Source organism: Numida meleagris, chromosome 9 (genome assembly GCF_002078875.1).
Source record: "Numida meleagris isolate 19003 breed g44 Domestic line chromosome 9, NumMel1.0, whole genome shotgun sequence".
NCBI classification, from domain to species: Eukaryota; Metazoa; Chordata; class Aves; order Galliformes; family Numididae; genus Numida; species Numida meleagris.
Window position 1 is genome coordinate 1,458,394 of NC_034417.1, and position 14,579 is coordinate 1,472,972.

The window sequence follows — 14,579 nt, forward strand, 5'->3', positions numbered from 1 at the left end:
TGGCACTACCCAGGTCTTTATTCTGCTTGCTCTCTCGTGCATAAACTCAGTTTGTGGTTTTCAGAGTGAATAGAAAAAGAAAAATAAGGAATGGCTTTAGAGATAAAAATTATTATTTCAAATCATGAATTGATTGAAAGCCACGCTGAAAGTGATTTTGCAGAGGTGTTGCTGAGGAAAAGCCTTGTGACTTTCCTCTGGTAAGAAAATATTCCTTCTCCACGCTGCTAGCATCCCGCTGGGTGTTTTTTGTGTGTGTGCCTGCATCTGGAGTCCATCACTGGGCTCTGTGCTTATGAATGACCGCTGTGTTTTGCAAAAAAAAACTGCTGAGCTGTCTCCAAAGCAGCCTCCTACCACGTGCTCAGACCCAAAACATCTGCACTCCGTCGGCGGTGAGTGACTCACTGTCCCCAACCCCAGGACGGCCACATCCAAAGTCTGTCTGCTCTGTGAGCAGGGCTGAGGTTGTCTCCAATGCAGCCTCAGCGAAAAGTCAGACATCACTTGTATCTCCTTGGTCTCCTTGGACCAGCTCATTGCTCTGCTGAGGTTCAAAGCCTCCAAACCCCGTTCCTGCCCTCCATCATTTGCTTTTTGCTGTTGGGATGCTCCTTGCATAGCTGGGAGTTTTGGAGAGCCAGAGCTATTTTCCATATGTCCAAAGGCCCTGCAGTGCCGTATCTGCAGGATATAAGTTACCTCCACCATGAGTATGGCGGATGTTTGGGTTAAAATCACCCAAAAACAGACAATCTGGGCAGTTTTTGGAGGATAGAATCCTGCACATAGGCAACATGAGATTATTATCCCTTCTCCTGCCTTGTACTGAATATATTACAAATATATATCATGAATATGTATGTACCCCCAAACCTCAGCCCATCCCTCCTCTCCTTGATCAAATCCTGGCTGAGCGTGAAATTAAACTTGCAAATTGCAGCCTTTTCTTTGCCTTGCCGTGTCTTTGTTCTTGTCAGCTTCATTATTATGCACATTTCTCATGCACACACCTTGGGTATTTCAGGGTGTGAGGAAGGAAAATTAGCCAGAAAGAATCATTTGGGACAGACAGCATCCACTATTTAAATTTCTCCCTGGAAGCCCTTTCATTGTTAATTATGAACAAGTTTGCAAGCAGCATAGATTTTAATTTTTAAGCTGGTTTTGATGTTCAAAAATCTACTTTTCTTTCAAAGGATATCTTACTTTTTCTTTTTTCATATTTAACACTAAAAATTCCTGGTGCTTGGAAGCTGCGCTGTGAGTCTGCACCTTTCTGGGGGAAGTCTGTGCCAAAACCCATGTGCTCCACCTGCATTTTAAGGCTGCTGAGCTTTCTTGTGGTGCTGCCGGAGCTGCTGTGGACCCAGCACTGCTGAAGCTGGATCAGGGACCCATCTCATGCACGAAGAACCTGCAAATCCATCTCCTGATTTAGTTGTGAGCTTTCAAAGTGTATCTGCCTCAGTCTTGATTGCCCCTGTTGCCATCACCCACGGTGTCTGGCTCGAGACATTGCAGTTCCACCGCTGCAACAGCCTTCCTTGCCCAAAGGGGAAAAAAAAAATGGGTTGTTTTAAATATAACACTTTTCCAGTTATTTTTATTTGCTTTTTAGCTTTGAGCTCTCCAGGTTTGCTTGTTCCAGCTTTGCTCTGTAATCAAAGGGGTGAGGAGCTTCCTCTTCTCCTCTGGACTGAGACTGAAACCTCCCACGCAGGCACGGAAGCCACCAAGCTGTGGGGACAACACAGTGGCCTTGGGAACATGGTGAGAGCCGCCGATGTGCTGAGGCCTTGCCCTCTGTAGGTCTCCCTGCACTGTGGTTCCCAAATATCCGGGCATTCCTCTCTAGTAGCATTTTCAACCGATGACGAGCTGGGGCTGCTGAGCTAGCCAAAATCCCTGGCTCCATGCATCCAAACTTCCCATCTCTGTGCGCCCCAATCCCCTTGCCTACATGCACTCTTGTTCACGGTTCCTTACACCCCAGTGCCCCACTGCTGGGCATGCCCATCCCCAATTCTCACTCTGCCCCAATCCTGTAGCTCCTTGACCCCAATGCCCCACCTCCATACACTCCAATCCCATGGCTCTGTGCACCAGTTTCCTGCTTTGTACACAATTCTCCTTGCACTCCAGTCCTAGAGCTCGATGTACGTCAATCCCCCAATTCCATGCACCCCAATCTTGGAGTCCCATAAACCTCAATTCCCCAGCTCTGTACACCCCAACTCTCAGGCTCCACGTACCCCAATTCCCCAGTTCTCTGCATCCAATCCCCTGGCTCCTTGAACCCTAATTCCCTCTGCTCCATGTTCCCCAGTCTCCCACTTCCATTCTCCCAACCTCCTAGCTCCATACACCCCAATTCTCCTTGCACCCCGGTCCCAGAGCTCCATACACTTCAATCCCCCAGTTCTATGCACCCCAATCCTGGGGCTCCACAAACCCTAATTTCCCATTTCCATCCTCCCCAACACCCTAACTCTCTGCACCTCGTCTCCCTGCACCCCAATTTCCTGGCTCTGTGCACCCCAACCCTATTACTCCCTGCACCCAAATTCTCTCTGCATCCCAATACCCCATTCCAGTGAACCCTAATCTTGTGGCTGCATGCACCCCAGTCCCCAAGCTCTGTACAGTTTCCCATCTCCATACATCTCAATGCTGGGGCTGTTCCAAGCACCCTAGTCTTGGGGCTCTCTGCACCCCAATTTTGTCTGCATCCCAGTCCCAGAGCTCCATGTACCTCAGTCTCCAAATACAATGCACCCCAATCCTGTGGCTCCATGAGCCTCAATTCCCCAGCTCTGCACACCCCAATCCCCTGGCTCCCTGCATCCCAATTCCCTAAGCTCCATGCCCCCCAACTCCCTAGCTCCTTGCACCTCAAGTCTCCCTGCACCCCCGTTTCCTGTCTCTGTGCACCCCAGTCCTGGGGCTCTCTGCACACTAATTCCCTCTGCACCCCAACACCCCAATTTCTGTGCACCCCAATCCTGGGGCTCCCTGCACCCCAGTCCCCCACCTCCATTCCCCCAGTCCCATGGCTCTGTGCACCCCAATTTCCTGGCACCATGCACCCCAGTCATTTCTATACAAAAATCCCCCGGCTCCATACACTCCAACTCTCCCTGCACCTCAGTCTCAAAGCTCCATCTAACTTAACCCCCTAATTCCACGCACCCCAACCTTGGAGCTCCACGAACCTCAGTTCTCCAGCTCTATACACCCCAACCTTGGGGCTGCGTACACCCCACGCCCCCGACTCCCCGAACCCCAACGCTGCACCCCGCTCCCCACGGCCCTTCCACGGCCGCAGCCCCACCTCCGCCGTGGGGTCCCCGGGCAGGAAGCGGCCGCAGCCAATCAGCGCCCGGGCCGTGCTCCCGAGCCGAGCCGAGCGGAGCCGAGCGGAGTCGAATCGAACCGAGCGGAGCCGAGCGGCGCCGAGCCGAGCCGAGCCGCGCCCTCCCCGCGGTAAGTGCGGGGCCCGGCGGTGCCCGGGGTCGCGGGGGACGTGGCGGTGCCCAGGGTTCCCTTGCCGGGCGCGGGCTCGTCCCGCAGCCCTGGTGCCTTCCCGTGCGGCTTCCAGGCTTTGTTCCGTGAAGGCGGAATGAATGGGGCCGGGCGGGATGGCGGTTTCCTCCCCGTGTTTTGGGGCAGCCCCCGAAAGCTCCACTTAGGGAGGGGATTTTCCCAGGAACTGCTCCTTTTAAGTCACTTTTGGAGCAAGTGTCCAGGTGGGAAATGGGCAGAACCCGCCGAGCTCCACGGGGAGAAAGCTTGGAAAGAAACAAAAAGGGGAGGAGAAGCGGTGAGGTTCCACACCCTCTCAGTGTTTTCTGTTTTTCCTTATTTTCCCCCCAGCTTAGGATGCCAAGAAGACGTGCAATGATGCTCTGCCTGCTGCTCGCCTGGGGAGCGCCGGTGCTCGGCCTGGCAGGTGAGTGGGGCCGCCCGGAGGAAATGCCCCAGTGCCACTTCACCCCCACTTAGCCTAGAGCTGGAGGCAATGCTCACGAGGTGGTGCTGATGGTCCCGAGGTCCTCTGGAAGCCTGTGGGCATGGGTGGCCCTGGAAAGTGAGATCTGTGGCTCTTATGGCCCCAGGAGCCCATGGCCGTGATGGCTCTGATGGCCCTGGGATCCACTGCTGTGATGGCTTTGTGCCCTGGGACCCCATGGCTGCAGTGTCCCTGTAACCCATGGCTGCAATGAGTGATGGCCCTGGGACATCTTGGCTGCGATGGCTCTGATGGCCCTGGGACCCCATGGTTCTCATGGCTTTATGCCCCATGAACCTGTGGTTGCGATGGCCTTGGGACACCATGTCTCTGATGGCTATAGGACCTGTGGCTGCAATGGCTCTGATGGCCCAAGGACCACATTGTTCTGACAGCTTTGTGCCCCGGGACACTGTAGCTGTGATGGCCATGGAATCCCTGGCTCTGATGGCCCCAGGGCCACATTGTTCTGACGGCTTTGTGCCCCGGGACACTATTAGCTGTGATGGCCATGGAACCCCTGGCTCTGATGGCCCTGGGAAGTCGTAACTCTGACGGCCATGGGACCCATGGCTGCAACGGTTCTGATGGCCCCAGGACCCCATGGCCCTGGTGGCTTTGTGCCCTGGGACACTATGACTGTGATGGCTCTGATGGCCCTGGGAACACATGGCTCTCTGGTGGCTTTCTGCTCCAGGACCCTGTGCTTGTGATGGTCATGGGACCCCATGGCTCTGGTGGCCATGTGACCCATGGCTGCAATGGTGCAGATAGCCCCAGGATCCCATGGCTCCAATGGCTGCAATGGACCTGGAACCTCACGGCTCCGATGACTTTCTGCCACTTGACCCCATAGCTGTGATGGCTTTGTGCCCTGGGATGCTATAGCAGCAATGGCAGTGGGATCCATGGCTCTGGTGGCTTTCTGACCACTTCCTCTGCCACCCCCAGGCCCTCCTTCCTAGGTGCCACTTTTGAGGCTCACCACAGAGGTATGGATCCTTCCCCTAGACCCGTGCAAGGTCTAACTCCACCCCTCGGCTGCCATCCCTTATGGCAGTGGATGGTGGTGTCCCACAAGGGTAACATTCCCCAATTCCCCAGAAAACCCAATAGGGCAAGGAAAAATCTCACCTGAAACCAAGCCAGATGCATCCTTGCAGCATGGGACATCACCTCCTGTGTGCTACATCGGAAAAGTGAAGGTGTAGCAGGATAAAATCCAGAGTTCTGTTACAGTCTGGGTCCGTCTGAGCTCCTGGATCTCCTCTGGGCATGTCACCAGCACATGGCCACTTGCAGAGAGGGACATGGTGCCCCAGAGCCCTGTGCTGGAGCCTGTGTCCCCTGGCTGGGCTCATGAAGCCAGGATCAGTACATAAAACCCTATATAAAAATGGCATCTTCCTTTGTCTCAGATGAGATTTTTCCCCATTTCCTCCCCATACTATATATGAGGAGAACTGGGGAACGTTGCCCTTACGGGACATCACTCTCTGGGACCAGTCTATGAGACGAGTGCATTGGGGGGGGTCTAGGGGTGGCAGAGGAACGTGGGCACCACATCCTGGCAAGGTTGGCACAGGAGCTGCCAGCTGGAGTGCTGGTGCCATCTAGCGCTCACGAGCCCAGCCATGGAGTCGGCTCATTGTGAGGACCAACATGGGCCTCCATGTCCCCACAGCTGTCACATCCCAATCTCCTCTCCGTGGGGACAAGCTGCATTTCCCTCAGCTGGCTGTTTTCTTCTCCCTGTCAAAACAAAGACCTCACCATGCTGCTCCACTACCTCCATTCTCTCTGCATCCTGCCTCTGAGGTGGCTTTTTGTAGACCCAAAAAAAGCTGCCCTGAGCCAGAGACGGCGTCTGACCACCGTGTCCTTCTCATCCTGCCATCCTGCAGGTGCCATGGAGATCCAGGTCCCGGAAGAGCCCGTGGTGGCCCTTTATGGCCAAGATACCACCTTGCGCTGCTCCTTCTCCCCCGAGGCCAACTTCAGCCTGGAGGACCTCAGTCTCATCTGGCAGCTGACGGACACCAAGCGCCTGGTGCACAGCTTCTCTGGCGGCAGGGACCAGCTGACCGACCAGGGCGGGGGCTATGCCAACCGCACGGCCCTCTTCTACGACCAGCTGTCCCGGGGCAATGTCTCCCTGCTCCTGCGGCGCGTGGAGATTGCAGATGAGGGCAGCTTCACCTGCTTCGTCCGCGTCCGTGATTACAACAGCGCAGCTGTGATGCTGCAGGTAGCAGGTGAGACGTGGCCGCGCAGTGACATCCATCTGTCCCTGGGCTCCGCGTGATCCTTCATGGTGGCTCTCCTTTCATTCCAGCTCCCTACTCCAAGCCTAATTTGAACCTGGAGCCCAACAAGGACTTGAAGCCGGGGGATCTGGTGGTTGTCACGTGCCAATCTTCCTATGGCTACCCCGAGGCCAGCGTCCTCTGGCAGGACAGCCATGGTGCCAACATCACCGAAAACGTCACCACATCACAGGTGGCCAACGAGGAGGGGCTCTTCGACGTGTACAGCGTCCTACACGTGCTGGTGGAGCCCAGCAGCACCTACTCCTGCCTGGTGCGGAACCCAGTGCTGCAGCAGGAGACCCATGCCTCTGTCACCATCACGGGTGAGCCGGTGTGGGCCAGATTTGGGGAATAAAGCGTGAAGATTTACCTCTAAAGAAGGTAAATCGGTTGGCACAGAAGCAGCCCTGGGGTTCTACCATAACCCAGCTCTACCTCCCTGCCCATGGAGCTGCAGGATGGCTTGGGGCTGTGCTGTCCATCCATGCTGCTCCAAGCCTTACTCTGGAGGTTCTTGCTGTAAGGCAGCATGGGCTTTTGCAAGGACTGTGTGAGATTCAGGAAGGGTCTCGAGGTGTTTTTATAGTTCTAGCTTTACTAGTTGCCCTGTCCTAGTATAAACCACTCTAGAGAGCCAGTATAGGGCATGATAGTCTTCCTCTCCATAGCACGTGGCCATGCAGCTCCATCCCATCCCGATCCTCCACAAACACAGCACCCCTTGCGTGTTCATGCTGTTCTAATCTTGACCTAGACACCCTTTGGGCACCTGGAATTACAATGCTGTTTCCCACCTGGGCTGCTTGGCATGGAGACTGATGTCTCAGCAAACTTTCTGGCTGGTTCCCCAGCTCGCTTCATTTGTCTTTGAGCATCATTCAGTCTCACCACTTTGCTTTGACAATGTCTTGCTCTGCTGGTCCGACAAATAAAGGACTTAGCAGCATTCATCCTGGATGGCAGTGACAAGGAGTGTGGGCAGGGCTCGGTTGAGGAGCCTTGTAGGGCTGTGCGCAGGAGCTGGGTGACAAAATCCGTGGCTGTGAGCCTGTGTTCGCCAAATCCAAACCTCCTGGGGCTAGCAGGGGGTTTGAGACCCCTCCTATTGCTCTCAGGAGTCCTCAAAGATGCTCTGGGAAGGGAAGGGATGAGCTCCAGGAGATATTTCCAAGGAGTCTGGCCCCTTACACTCCACTGGTGTCTTGCAGGGCCCATTCTCGGCACACTGGTGACTTGGAGTGCCTTTCACTCATCCTCACTTGCTCAGCTTTTACTGCTGCCTTGGAGCTCTTTATAACCTTACGCAGTCTCCAGCAGTGTTAATTAGTGTTTAATTGGCTCTGCAGTTGCTGGGTTGTGAAGGTGGATCCCTGGTGGAGCATCAACCTTTTGACTGGTGGCACCAAGCTCTTCCAGCAAGTGTCACATGGGTGCCGAAAATTGGCCATGGATAGAGAATGGGACAGTGACAGCACTTCCATCATTCCCTCTTTTTGCCCATAAGCTGGAATTTTGTCGATGAGGACTGAGGAGAGACTTTTGCATGGGCTCAGAGCTGCTTTTCTCAGTGTATGAGCAAGTGGTCAGTCTTAGGGTGAGGGCTGCGTGTGTCAGGGAGCTCCGTGGTCACCATGTCCCCTGCCACTACGGGTCTGCTAAGGCAGAACAAGAGACCCAGCCAGGGGATCTGTTCTTTCTGGGTTCCTCCCCAAAAGGGAACATCCCTGAATGGGATTTACTCAGGACGATGCTTTATTTGAAGATGAAGTGATGTTACGTGGAAAAAAAAATCACAGATTCCTGATGCCTTATGTGAAAGCCGACTTCTCAAAATTATATCTGTGGCTTGGTACAGTGAAATATCCCCTAAACCACATCTGCCCTTTGCAAGGACGATCCCCTGCCACCATGGGATCCCTGATACTGCGTACTCCCTCCCTTAGCATTGTAAATAAAAGGGTTTCTGGTGTTCTCCCCAAGGCCAGCACCTCGCCTTCCCTGCCGTGGCTCTCTGGGTGACAGTGGGACTCGCCGTCTGCATCGTGGTGCTGCTCGCTGTCCTGGCTTACATCTGCCAGAAGAAAATCCGCCAGAGCTGCGAGGAAGAGGAGAACGCAGGTAGAGCATCCCCTGTCCCAGCAGCAGGTGCTGGAGGGGGACACTTCACCCTGCATGACTTTACCTTGGTGGTGGCATCTGTCAAAGACAGATGCTGCCAGCATGCATCTATCCAGGTGGCTCTTTCCTTCTGCGCACAAATGAGCTTTTTCCTCTGGTTTTTACCTCCCGGCACACATTCACCTTTCTGCTCTGCCCTTCTCCATCTCCCCCCCCTTCCCCTCAAGCATCCTCCACATGTCTGATGCCCCGATGGCGCGGGAGCAGCTCCCAGAAGCTGCCTCCAAGCGTTTGCCACTGCGGAAATGTCGCGCGCCTTGACACGCGGAAATAGCATGAGACAGAGCTGCTCCCTGCTCGCCCTTGCTCTCCTTTCTCCTTGCGCCTTGAAAGGATTACCGCGAGCCGTGCTGCTCTCTCCTGGGAAGCACTCTGAAATGCACCCTTTGAAAAATATTTGTGTGCCCGCTCTTGTTTTCCGCATTCTCCCCCTCCTTTCTTTTTGTTTCTTTTCATCAGAGAGGTGTTTGCACGGAAAGTGGGGCTTTGTTCCTTTAAAAATAAAGCTGTTGTGCTCCGAAATGGCCGCAGCAGCAGCAGCAGCAGCTCGCTGGCGTTCCCGCTTGTCTCCCTCTGGCTCCAGGGCTGATGCGTCTTGTGTTGCCAGAGCCTTGCCCTGACAGCCCTGTGCTGTGCAAACCACACCGCCCTGGGCCTTGTTCCCCCTCTCCCTGCCTGCTGTGGGTTTGTTAATTATGTTTTTATTATATTTTATAAATATTTTTTTCCCTTTGATGCACCAACCCCAGCGAATGCTCCCTTTTGCTGGAGGATTCGAAGTGCTGGGCAGCATGGCCGTGGCCCCCACTTCAATCCTTTGGCATGAGGACATCCTGCGATATTCTCCCTGCCCTCCAGCAAACTCTGCTTTAAACAATAACCCTGTGAGACCCTTTGTGCGAGCTGCAGGAAGCAGGAGTGTTGCTTTTTGCCAGTCCTTCTGGCTGGGAACTGCATCGCGGGGATTCAGAGCATCCTGCCACCAGGGCTGTCCCTAAGCCCCTGGCTCCAGATGGCAGCTGTGCTATAAATAGGGAGCGGAGCTGTGGGGTCACGCACAGCCAGGGAAATGCCCCCCCCATGGGTTTTGGGGCTCAGCACAGGGCTGGAGGAAGAATGTGGGATGCAGGTGGGTACCACATCTGAGCAGAGGCAGGGAGGCACGAGCAGGGGTGCAGGCGTGAACCCAGCGGGTTTTGGATGGAGGTCTGGGAATGCTTCACTCTCTCCTGGTTGTTCTTTTGTAGGGACGGAGGAGCAGGACACGGAGGGGGAAGAACAAAAGACAGGTAGGTGGGTGCTGCAGGTTGGTTCCCGGTGCTCCCAGTACCATGCCAAGAAGGGGGCTGTGAGATACTCTCTGGTTGTGCAGCCCCACCACATCCCAACATGCCAAAAGCGGGAGGGGGGGGCAGGGTCTCGAGCTGCTCCATGCAGGCTGACCACTGCTGGTTTTGCTTTTCGCAGCTCTGCAGCCACTGAAGAGCACAGAAGACAAAGCAGGTGAGTGCATCTGCTGGGTGTCCTTTTCTTTGCCCATGCTCTGGCTAGAGAGGCTCATCTATGAGGTGCTTCTGAGAAAGTTTTGTCTCCTGTGCAGGTTTTCCTTGCACGCAGGGAGTTTTTTTGGGCCTGAGATGCATTGAAGCATCCCAGGCTTTGCTCTCAAAGCTTTATTTAGTCTTCAGGGTGCTGGGAGAAAGCCTGGACCATGAGAAATGGGAGCAAGCATCCCCAGCTTCCCCTTCTGCTCCAGACCCGTCCGGGTTATTGCTGGGAATTTGGGCGTCCCCAGGGCCCTTTTTCTTTTGAGTAGCAGCCAGGTACTGATTTTTGGATGAGAATCCGTGAGATCTGGATTTACACTGATGTTGAATCACTGCTGGTTTCACTGTTATCAGTAGCGCTGCTATTTCTCTGATGCCTTTTCCCCCTCCACCAGTAGATTTATAAAAGCCCCCCTCCCATTCCTGCATTTAGCAAAGCATTAGGTAGCTCTGCTTTCCCTTTTTCCCTGTTTTCCATCTCTTCTTCACTCTTATCTTCCCTCTGCTAGCTGCAGACCACATTTCTTGGTTTTTCATCCCAAAATTCAAACGTGTCTTCCCACATGCCCATGTATCTGCCCCTGGACAATTCTTGTTTTCCAGGACAGGGAGATGCAGGCAAGTGCTTTCAGCTCTGTGCCTGTGAATTATTATTTTTAATATTTTTAATTTTATTGCCTATTTTCTTCTTCCTTTTTTTCCCCCAGATAACGAGCAAGAAATTGATTGATGGGAGCTGGGACAGCACCCCATGCCCCACACCAGCCCAGCCGTCCCCTGCGGTGACAAACCCAGGACACACCAGAGGGACAGGGACACCCCGACCTGCTGCCACCCCTGCACCGAGTACTGTCACTCTCTGTGTTTTCAGGGTGCCCTGGGGCTGGAGAGAGGCTGTGCCTCTCTTTAACCCCAGTGAACCCCAAAGCCACAGCCTGAGGGTCTGTCTGTCCGTCCACATCCATAGCTGGGCTGAGCCCGCAGGGTGAGCATCACTGCAGAGCCACACTAGGACGATTCTTTATTTCACCTTACACCACTGCACTTCCAGCTGGACTTTTATTTTTGCCTTAAGTGCATGGTTATCCCATGCCTTGAATTAACCAGAAGGATTTTCCACGGAGGGCTCATTCCCTGCCCCGACCCTGAGGCAGGGCTCAGGGAATAACTAGGGCAGTGTGATGCCTTCCCTTTACTTCGGAAGGGTTGGAAGTTGGTGGGCGGCAGAGGCAGGGGTTTTTAGCAAGTGGTTAATGCCACCCCACTACCTGGGTTCAGCTCAGGAATGCTGGAAAAAAAAAAACCAAAAACACCAAAACCTAGTTTTTAAGGAAAAAAAACCCACAAAAATCTCATTTTTAACAAAAAAAAACCAAAACACCAAAATCTAGTTTTTTAGGGATGTTTCTACACCCACGGAGTATGCAGCAGCTGCCCATCCCCAGCTGGATCAATGTGCCTGTTGCCTCATGAAACGTTAAATCATAACTCGAGCACGGGATGTACTAAAGCCTTAGCATCTCTGGAACCCCAAGTGTTTGTGACAAAAATAATGCTCCTTTAATGTGTTTTGGATAAAACCCAAATGGGTTTTGCTCGGATGGCTGCTGGCAGGGGCACCCAATGCCAAGCGTGTGTGAGACGGGGGGATGGCTTTTGAACGCAGGCTGAGGAATGGATTTGCTTGTGGCACGTCCCTGGGTCCAGCCATGGGTCTTCTGTTGCTTTTTTTTGTTATTTAAAATCCAGAATCCGGAGGGTTTTGTGCCTTGACAAATAAACACGTTGGGTGTTTTGGATGATGATTTCTGAGTTGGTGGTTTGAAAAGGGGAGAGTGAGGATGACCTCAGGTTCTTTCCCACCTTAAAACCCCATTTGCTTCCCAAATCAACAATGGCTTGTACTGTTTCTAGGAGAAAAAATATCTGTATTTTGGCGGTGGAGGAGGTCCAAGGGCCAAGGGCACCTATCTGTAGGAACAAGGACAACCTGCTTCATACTGCATTAAATTTTTGGGTTGACTTGATAAGATTCTCAGCACAGAAGAGAGAAACCCAATGTCCATGTCTGACGTGTTTCCAGGGTGTTTGATGGCCTGGGCTGGCCCCGCAGGACCCGCACTGATTTAAAGATGCTCACATTAACATACGTACATGTATTTTGGACCTCAGCTTTGCTCTAGCTCTGTCCCTCAGTCTTTTGCTGCCACCATGGCATCATCCACCCCCAGGTGATGAGACCTACCTTGATAGCTCCTCTTTATTTTGATGCCTAGAGTAGCAGGAGAAAAGAGCAAAATCCCAAAGGGCCGTCATCATCTCTGCACCAGCTGCATGACATTTTTCCGTACTTTGGGCTGCTCTTTAATCCCATCCATCGGTAGGGTTTGATGAACAGAGGAGCTGCTGCCAAGAGATGGGGTCTCCTTCAACCCATCACGGCCCGCGAGGATTATTTTTAGCTGTCCTTCCCGGGCGTGCAGCCAGGCACTGCATTTTAATAGAAAAATATTTCTAAAAGCGAGACAAGTTAAAGCGTGCCTGTATCAAAGTCATATTAGGGAGGGGATGGATGGTTATTTCATTTAGGGGCTGTGATATACAGTCTGAATTAAGCACTAGTGCAATTTTTAACGAGGTGCCAGGAGGTGCTATTAATATTATTTAGCACTCAGCCAGCCTCTGGGCTGGGGGAATAAAGCCATTAACCCTCCCTGCCCAATGCTGATGGGTGATCGGACGAGTCGTCCTGAAGCTGAGGACCTTCGTGGGTGTTAAAGGTCCTAAGATATCTCCACAGGATGCAGGTTAATGGGATGGGATGCCTCCCTGGTGCTCATCATCATGAACTGGAGAATAGGTGATCTCCAGAGGTGATTTCCAGCATCAGTTCTTCTGTCATTCCCCATGTGATCCACTGCACAGAAAGGGAAGGGGATGTTTTAGGGCACCCGTGTGCCATAAGACAAGCAAATTTGCTTCTTGTTCCCCTAAAAAGCTCCTCAGCTCCTGGGTCTCAGCTGCTGAAGGTGAGGAGCAAAGCCCCGAAGCCAAGGATGTGAGCTCACATTAGGCAGAGAGAGGCAGAAGGTTTCTTAATTGCTTTCCACCCCTGCTCGCAGCTTCTCTTGAGAAGTGGTATCCAGAGCAGATTTAAGCAAATCAGTCTGAAATCCAGGATGCCCGTTACCTGGTGGTTCCCATTTTCCTGCAAATACCTGAGTGAAACGCTCCCTTCCAGTGTACAATGGGACATTTCATCCCATCCAGAATGGCTCTTGCTGAGCCCGCTTGTCCCATACAACCACTTTTTCTTTCATTTCCCTTTTGTTTTCCTCCCAACGAGAAGCTCAGCTCTGGAAACAAGAGTTTGCTTTCCATGGAAATTGGAGCCAGTTTAGAGCCATCCTCCTCCACCTGCCCCAAGAGATGCTCGTGAGCCTGTTTTCAGGCATCAAAAGGCTTTGAAAAACTCATGCCTGGTGCCTAGACCCTTTTGATGAGGAATAAAAAGCGCTATTTTCAAAAGACGGTTATTTTTAAAGCGGGGTCGGTATTTTCAGAGCCCCTTTCTCCCTCCTAGAACCCTTTTTTTTTTTTTTTTTTGGCTGGATTGCTCCCTGCTGCCGCAGTGCATCTGGTCCCAATATGTCAGAGTTAACCAAGGGGTTGAGAGACGTTTTAATTACAGCCTTGGCTATCCGGCCTCGTTTGTCACGGGCAACTTGAGCGATTTATCCATCAGCACTTAGACACGAGCTGAAGCAGAAGGGAAGAGCAGGGCGTATTTATCTCGGTGACTCAGAAGAGAGATTTGAAATGAAACTGATATCCCGTAAAAGCCCCTACCTGGCATTAAGAAGTTGTCTTTGACCAGGGAAATGAATGAGTGATGTTGTTTTCAAATTCCAAGTCGATTCTCCCTTTTTTCCCCCGTGTTTGCCGAGCAGGACTCCTTTATTTTAGGGGGGCATTGGATGATGCTAGCAGGGTGACTTGGGGGCCATTTCACTGCCATTTAATGACCACGAGGCAAATCCCTTGGCTGTGCTTCTGAGCTGCAGACTGGGTTATAGCGTCGGGGCAGGAGGCAAAGTGAGGTTGTCATTGCTCAATGAGCTGGAGAGGAGCATGTGCTGCCTCAGGTAAGTACAAGTTGCTTGAGCATCGCAGGGTACCTCTTCAATTCCCCGATTAATACAGTATTTAACACTCCAGTGGAAAAAAGCACCCTGGCAAACAAACGGATGAGCCATCCAGAGAAGTGCTGACGGTGCAGTTCATTTCCACGCACGAAATAATTTCCCAGGCTCAGGGAAAAACGCAGGTGCTGATGCTCGTTGGCTCTGGCATGTTCCAAGCTGGGCCCCCCCATCTCTCCATCCTGGGTGCATCCCTAGGGATGGGTGGGATGGATGGCACCCACCCAACCAGGGGGTGGAGCTCCTTGCCCAGGAGAGGGCGGCCCAGGGATGCAAAGAGCAAGGAGATGTCCCTAACGTCCTTCATCACCCGAGGAAATCTATAGTCACA

The 14,579-nt window shown here is 52.8% G+C and overlaps 1 protein-coding gene and 1 long non-coding RNA gene across 3 annotated transcripts; one reads left to right on the forward strand and one right to left on the reverse strand.

Annotated features, from left to right (window-relative positions):
* Positions 1,575-3,470, reverse strand: LOC110404012. The gene is made up of 2 exons (XR_002442012.1): positions 3,335-3,470; positions 1,575-1,740 (listed from the first exon to the last, which is right to left on the reverse strand). It is a non-coding gene; the product is annotated as an uncharacterized LOC110404012 (long non-coding RNA).
* Positions 3,335-11,851, forward strand: CD276 (CD276 molecule). Of its 2 annotated transcripts, none has more exons than XM_021407867.1 (8): positions 3,335-3,486; positions 3,877-3,952; positions 5,917-6,267; positions 6,348-6,644; positions 8,302-8,439; positions 9,747-9,788; positions 9,967-10,002; positions 10,754-11,851. In XM_021407867.1, the coding sequence occupies exons 2-8, from the start codon at positions 3,883-3,885 to the stop codon at positions 10,774-10,776; spliced, it is 957 nt and encodes a 318-aa protein (XP_021263542.1). In that variant the 5' UTR covers positions 3,335-3,486; positions 3,877-3,882; the 3' UTR covers positions 10,777-11,851. The 2 variants fall into 2 exon arrangements, with proteins under 2 accessions (XP_021263542.1, XP_021263543.1); XM_021407868.1 differs by lacking the exon at positions 3,335-3,486 and adding an exon at positions 3,528-3,749.

Excerpts from the sequence above, each read along its gene's own strand:
- CD276 (XM_021407867.1), top strand. The coding sequence starts at position 3,883 with ATGCCAAGAAGACGTGCAATGATGCTCTGCCTGCTGCTCGCCTGGGGA. Across the intron at positions 3,953-5,916 it reads GCCGGTGCTCGGCCTGGCAG|GTGCCATGGAGATCCAGGTC; the intron begins GTGAGTGGGGCC and ends GCCATCCTGCAG. Across the intron at positions 9,789-9,966 it reads GGGGGAAGAACAAAAGACAG|CTCTGCAGCCACTGAAGAGC; the intron begins GTAGGTGGGTGC and ends TGCTTTTCGCAG.